Here is a 6,624-nt window from a genome sequence, read left to right as displayed (position 1 = left end):
ATTGTTGAAATTAATTAAATTTTAGAAATTAATTAATTTGGAAGCATAAAATTTAATTAATTTCAACAGTGTAGTAACAAATTGATTGACACTATCAATGAATGATAAAAAAAGATCTAAAAGTTGGGTGACCAAAATGAAAATGTAAACATGATGTGGCATGTACAGTCAACCACCATTGTAACAGAAATTTAATGCTTGAATGACTAAAATGAAATGATCCTAAAAGTTGAGTGATGAAATTGCAAGGATTTGTTTTTAAGTGACCAAAATGAAAGCTAACTAAAAGTTGGATGATGAAGTGAGGTAGTTTACCCATTAAAAAAACATATTAGAAAAATATAATTTTATTTCCTGAAATTGAGTCAAAAGTCCATGATGGGAGAGCGATTGGAAGGTAAGAGTAAAAAACTGTAAGAAAATAAGATTATGATTAAATAATAAATTATTTCCTCCTGAAATATACGAGTAGAGTCGTTTTGAAGAGTCTATATTTACAACAAGGGGCATGTCCATTTGTCTGTTGTGGTTTGATCTGGTATGAGACGTGAATGAGATCTGTTTGGTGTTATAAATGAGGGAGCCAAACGGCGCGTGTATTGATGATTGAAACTTGGGAACCAAACCAAAACCAAAAAAGTTCCCATTTTCAATCTCACCCAACACCAACATACGCACAGATTATGAAAGGGCAGAGGACTGCCGGGATTGGGATTGGGACCTAGAACTTAGAAATTGAATAAGAATTTGGGGGGGAAATGACGGGAGGAGGAGAATACAGCGATCAGAGGCATCTCCTGAGATCCAACAGCCACAAAGACGAACAACATGATAAAGAAGAGAACCCCGGTGACTTGGAATCTCAGGTCACTTACCACAACAGCAATAACGCTGGCTTCAACGATCTGGTCAAGTATTTGGGCAGGGGGTTCTCCGCCAGGCGCCTTAGCTTCAAACGCCTCGATAGAGATGGGGATAGAGGTAGAGAACGGTCATCGCCCTCTTCCCTAGATCATCACCACCACCCCCATCATCATCATCATCAACAACAACATCAAGGTCACTACCATTCTTATGTGGGGGATGCCGCTGATCCGCTGGGAGATAGCGCTCCTCCCGAATGGGCTTTGTTGCTTATTGGTTGTTTACTCGGGGTCGCCTCCGGTCTCTTCGTGGCCGCCTTCAACGGAGGAGTAAGTTCTTTCACAGATCTGTCCTCCTTAATTTTTTGTCCAAATGCCTTAATTACAGTTTCTGTTTTCCCCTTCACCATATCTATGTTATCATTCTACCAATAGCATTCCTTCTATTGCTACCGAATGCAGCTTCTCTAGGATTCTCCTATCTCACTTTTGCAAGCGGCTAAGAATATGTGAAGTTTTTTTACGCCCATATTGTTGAGATCGGAAAATATTTTAAGTTTCCAACAATACATGTCTTGAATCAAAACTTTGTTCAACCTTTTCCTCAACCGTTGTGAACTCCTTTGTTACTTCTATCCTTGCTCAGTTACTGTAAACTGCTGCGTTACCGCGTTTTATTGTAGCTTAAATAACACATGGTATTGTATTTGTCAAAATAGCATGGCTAAATAGGTGATAAATATCTCTCTTGTTCAATATTGCTTCAGTTTTTGTGATCAAATTGCTATCTGTTGGTGTTTGCTATTACTCATCCAGGTTCACGTTATACATGAATGGGCATGGGCTGGGACTCCAAATGAGGGTGCTGCTTGGCTTCGTATGCAGAGTCTGGCTGACACTTGGCATCGGATTCTTTTGGTACCAGTCACTGGAGGCGTCATTGTTGGAATGATGCATGGTTTACTCGAGATATTGAACCAAATACGGCAATCCAGTTCTTCCCAACAACAAGGTTTCAGTTTGGTTGCTGGGGTCTTCCCTACAGTAAAAGCTATCCAGGCTGCCATAACTCTAGGTACCGGTTGTTCTTTGGGACCAGAAGGCCCCAGTGTAGACATTGGAAAGTCATGTGCCAATGGATTCTCATTAATGATGGAAAACAACAGAGAAAGAAAAATTGCTCTTGTGGCCGCTGGAGCAGCATCTGGGATTGCTTCAGGTACTGTTTGTGTTATTGAAAGTTTTCAATTTCTATTTAAGATTTGTTTTGCCCAAAATCTTGCTTGTTGATGAGAAGGCCTTATCACTTTGATTGTTAACAGTAGTCCATTTAAAATTTTTATTATTTATTTTAAATGTTATTAAACAGTGAACAATTTTCAAGTTTAACAGAACATCTCAGAGTTATGCTATGAACAGTCAAATTCGTTTTATTGTTCAATGGTCATTTAGAGACCTTATCTATGAGATGTGCAGACAAGAAATCTCCAGAGAAACTGGAATCTGTACATGTACTGATATTTATGTGATTTTGATATTGTTAATGCAGGCTCTGTATTTCTCTAGTCTGTTGGTCTGGAAGAGTTTGGTCCTGGGTACTTAATTATGCATGACAATACTTGGGGAGCCAATTAAACAGGAACTAGTTTCTTAATAGTCCAGGGTATCATGTCAGTCGAAGGGTGACCTAACTGACTGATAATATGCTAGGGGTGTGGTATAACTCTTAAATTTTCTTACGCATTTTTCTGCCAGTACTAGAAGGAACTTTTCTTTTCTAATAATACTCTTTATGCTATACAAAGAAAAGCTGGATTTGGTGACTAGCGTATTGGCCAAGTTCTTTTATTTTAGCAGAAGTATCTCTAGTTTGTCATCTTCCACTCATTCCCACCCCCAAAAAATGAATACAAGGCCCTCTAGAGCATGCTAATCCAAACTTTTTAGGACTTACTTCCCACTTTTATTTCTGGCTTTGATTGGCATAAGCTTTTAAGTTTCTTCCGTGATCTATTAATTTCTTTTAGGGCTATATATCATTGGTAGATTGATTTATAAAATGGTTAACTGTTCTCCCTTCTTTTCAGGTTTTAATGCTGCTGTTGCTGGTTGCTTCTTCGCTATTGAAACTGTATTAAGGCCTCTCCGTGCTGAAAACTCACCTCCGTTCACAACTGCAATGATTATTTTGGCCTCTGTTATCTCGTCTACTGTATCAAATGCTGTACTTGGGACAGAATCAGCTTTCACTGTGCCATCATATGATTTAAAATCTGCTGCTGGTATTTCACCTTCCTGCAATGAATTTCCTTTTATTTTCTGGATTGCCATTTTTTTTATTTGCTTGTTTGTATTAGTGTAAATTTACTGATGAAGTTAGAGCTTCTGGTAAAAGTAATTTGTTGTTTAACATACAAGATTGATGCATGTGCTGCTTCATTAATCTTGAATTAAAGCATGCTTCTTGTATCTGAATTTGCAATTGCAGCTACTTTATATATTGATTTCATTTCCTCCTCATTACAGTTTGAAAATTAAAATAAAAAAAATTCAAAGAGTGTATTTGCCTTCAAATATTTGACAGTGATGGCTAGAATAATGTGTACTTTCACTGTGTATCATTGTTGCCAAAGTTATAGACTCGTTGCTGTTTGGCCTTTCTACCTGAATAGATGGAACAAGCTTCATGTGTCATACTAGGAAATATACGATTAGGAATGACTGCTTATAAGGGAAAATGACAACACTTATTGATTTTCTCTTGCAGAGCTACCTTTGTATCTGATCTTGGGGATGCTATGTGGTGTTGTAAGTGTAGTCTTCGCTCGCTTAGTTTCTTGGTTCACAGCAGCATTTGAGTATATCAAGGAGAAATTAGGACTACCTACTGTAATCTGTCCTGCTTTAGGTGGTTTAGGAGCTGGAATAATAGCTCTTAGGTATCCTGGAATTCTATACTGGGGCTTTACAAATGTCAATGAAATCCTACATACTGGGAAGTCCGCATCTGCTCCCGGAATCTGGTTGCTAACCCAACTGGCAGCAGCCAAAGTTGTTGCCACTGCTTTGTGTAAGGGGTCTGGGCTTGTAGGTGGCCTTTATGCACCTAGTTTGATGATTGGTGCTGCCGTCGGTGCTGTATTTGGAGGCTCAGCTGCTGAACTTATTAATTCAGCTATTCCAGGCAATGCTGCTGTTGCACAGCCACAAGCATATGCACTGGTAAAGTTTTAATGTGGAGTTACTGCACAAATATCTCTTTAACTTGGCCAAATACAGTTCAATTTTATGTAAGCTGATTTTAATCCATTGAAGCTTCTACTCTAGGTTGGAATGGCTGCCACATTAGCTTCAGTTTGTTCAGTTCCTCTAACTTCAGTTCTGCTTCTATTTGAGCTAACTAAAGATTACAGGATATTGCTTCCTCTCATGGTAATGTTCTATGTCACCTTGCTTGCTTTTTATATTTTTGGAATAAGCAATATAGAGAATAAGGGAATCCATGAATATACTTTTTACTGTTTTTCTTCATTTCCATTGTTCCTTCTAGAGAAAAAAAAAGGCCCAGTTACTGTGATTAAGTAATTGTTTGGTTTTGTGACTAACCAAGAATTGAAACATGTTATGTACTGCATCTAGTGGTTTAACTGAAATCTAAATTACGGTTTTCTTTGTTATTATGTTGTAATACAAGATTTCTATAGTATTTCCCCTTTTTGTTGGGATTAACTTTTAGGCTTTGCTTTATTCTTGAGGAATTGTTCAGCTTTAGCGAAAAGAAAAAAGTAAAAAGGCCAAGTTTGACCGCTGTCCAGCTTTATTGGAGTTAAGTAATTGTTCAGTTTTGTGACTAACCAAGAATGGAAACATGTTATGTCTGCAGTGTAGTTTAACTGAAGTCTAAATTATGGCCTTCTTTGTTATTATGTTGTGTTGGAATTTAAGATTTCTATAGTATTTGCTGTTTTTTTGGGATTAACTATTAAGGCCGTTGAGCTTTCCTTTATTCTTGAGCAATTTCATTGGATGCCATGTCATAGGACGTTGTCTAAATATTTTCTACTTTGTCAATTTGGCATATAGGGGGCTGTTGGATTAGCAATATGGGTTCCTTCTGTGGCTAACCAGAACAAGGAGACTGACTCTGAAATGAGGACTTCAGCAAGAGGATATTCTTCTGTTTCTGCTGCTGAGGAACTCTCTGTCATAGAAAAGGCTGCTGACCAAGAAGCACTAGATGATGATATGCTTCTTGAAGATCTTAGGGTACAATTCTCTCGTTTTCTTTTAGATATGATATTCAAAATGGTCAAGCTTCTTGTTTCAATTGATTGTTTGAGCTCCTCATGGGGTTTAGGGAGTACTTTTCTTGTTTGAAGTTTCTTTCCTGACTTGACAAATTCGTTATCTTTGCTTGTTCTCAGGTGTCAAAGGCCATGTCTAAGAAGTACTTAAAGGTGTCAATGGCTGCTACTGTAAAAGAGGCAATGAAATGCATGCATGACAACCATCAGAAATTTGCGCTTGTGGTCGATGAAGATGAATTTCTGGAGGGGATTATCACACTTGGTGATATTAGACGGTGTCTGTCTAAGAAGCAGCCTAGTGATATCTCCATGGGTGATTCAACAGCTGATGTATGTAATGCCAACCCCCCCTCCCCCCCTTCTAGTTCTCTCTTATGTGTCAAATAATAAGACAGTTAAGCCATGTACGCAGGTGAATCCATGTCTTGTTTCGTCTGTTTGCACGAAAGGAATAAGCTACCGTGGGCTGGAGCGCGGACTTCTAACCTGCTTTGCAGATACTGACTTGGCAATTGCTAGGGAGTTGATGGAGGCTAGTGGAGTAAAACAATTGCCAGTGGTGAATCGTGGGGGAGAACCCCACAAAGGAAGGAAACGGAGAGTCATTGCTGTTCTTCATTACGAATCAATCTGGAACTGTCTCAGGTTCTTATCTATTTTCCAATCTGTTATATGATGTGTGGTAGAGGTAGAGAAAAGCAATGATTTATTTGATATGAATGTTTGTTGTGTATACCATTGTGATGCAGAGAAGAGATAAATCACAGGAAGTCCGTGTATCAGCATAGCAATAGGAAGGATAATAATGAAGAGGAGATTATAAATTCCAATGGCTATTAATTAATGTGTCTTTCTCTCTCACACACTCTCTCGGCTTGCTGCCTGCAACTACTTATATAGAATTAGAACGACTTAGAAGCAAATTGTTTATGCTGTCTTTAGAATCATAATTAGAATTGGGTCTCCAAATCTGGCACTGAGTGGGGATATTACAGAAGCTTTTGCTGTGGATCCTTTTGATGTAATTTACCGAACAAAAAATATACATACATACATATATATACGTATGTCTTTGTAATTGTACTCACAACAATGTTCTTTATTTTGCCTCCAAATCACTGGATAGAAACACAAAGCAAAGAAATTCCATTGTCTTCTATTATCTACGCTACTCTAAAGCCTTCTTTTTTAATTAATCAATACCATCTACCACCTCCAAAAATGTCAACATAGTTCATTTAAATGCTTTTAACGTGTGGTTATATAAAGCTAAAATATTGAAATATATGATAACGTACAGAAATTTGAGAAGAAAAACAGATGGAGAAGGAAGAGAGAAAGAGAGCACGATGGAGAGAGAAGAAACTGCTCAGAAATTCATTGTCAATAAGCATAACCACCCTGCAGTACTGTTGGTTGGCTAAACAGGGAAAAACGTTTCTTTTACAGTTGTA

At 37.9% G+C, this 6,624-nt stretch overlaps 1 protein-coding gene across 1 annotated transcript; it reads left to right on the top strand.

The window, feature by feature from the left end:
* The first annotated feature begins 362 nt into the window (after positions 1–362).
* On the top strand, positions 363–6,332 carry LOC107920035 (chloride channel protein CLC-f). Its single transcript, XM_016849530.2, has 9 exons — positions 363–1,193; positions 1,680–2,082; positions 2,951–3,145; positions 3,631–4,085; positions 4,191–4,295; positions 4,947–5,129; positions 5,288–5,500; positions 5,583–5,815; positions 5,920–6,332. Exons 1-9 carry the CDS (start codon positions 759–761, stop codon positions 6,008–6,010), a joined length of 2,313 nt encoding a protein of 770 aa, XP_016705019.1. The 5' UTR covers positions 363–758; the 3' UTR covers positions 6,011–6,332.
* The last annotated feature ends 292 nt before the right edge of the window (positions 6,333–6,624 follow it).

The sequence above is a fragment of the Gossypium hirsutum genome, chromosome D13 (genome assembly GCF_007990345.1).
Source record: "Gossypium hirsutum isolate 1008001.06 chromosome D13, Gossypium_hirsutum_v2.1, whole genome shotgun sequence".
Lineage (NCBI taxonomy): Eukaryota > Viridiplantae > Streptophyta > Magnoliopsida > Malvales > Malvaceae > Gossypium > Gossypium hirsutum.
This window is presented reverse-complemented; position numbering and strand designations above follow the sequence as displayed.

Coding starts and splice junctions, on each gene's coding strand:
- LOC107920035 (XM_016849530.2), top strand. CDS start 759: ATGACGGGAGGAGGAGAATACAGCGATCAGAGGCATCTCCTGAGATCC. Junction 3,146..3,630: donor TGATTTAAAATCTGCTGCTG/GTATTTCACCTT, acceptor TTTCTCTTGCAG/AGCTACCTTTGTATCTGATC. Junction 5,816..5,919: donor TCAATCTGGAACTGTCTCAG/GTTCTTATCTAT, acceptor ATTGTGATGCAG/AGAAGAGATAAATCACAGGA.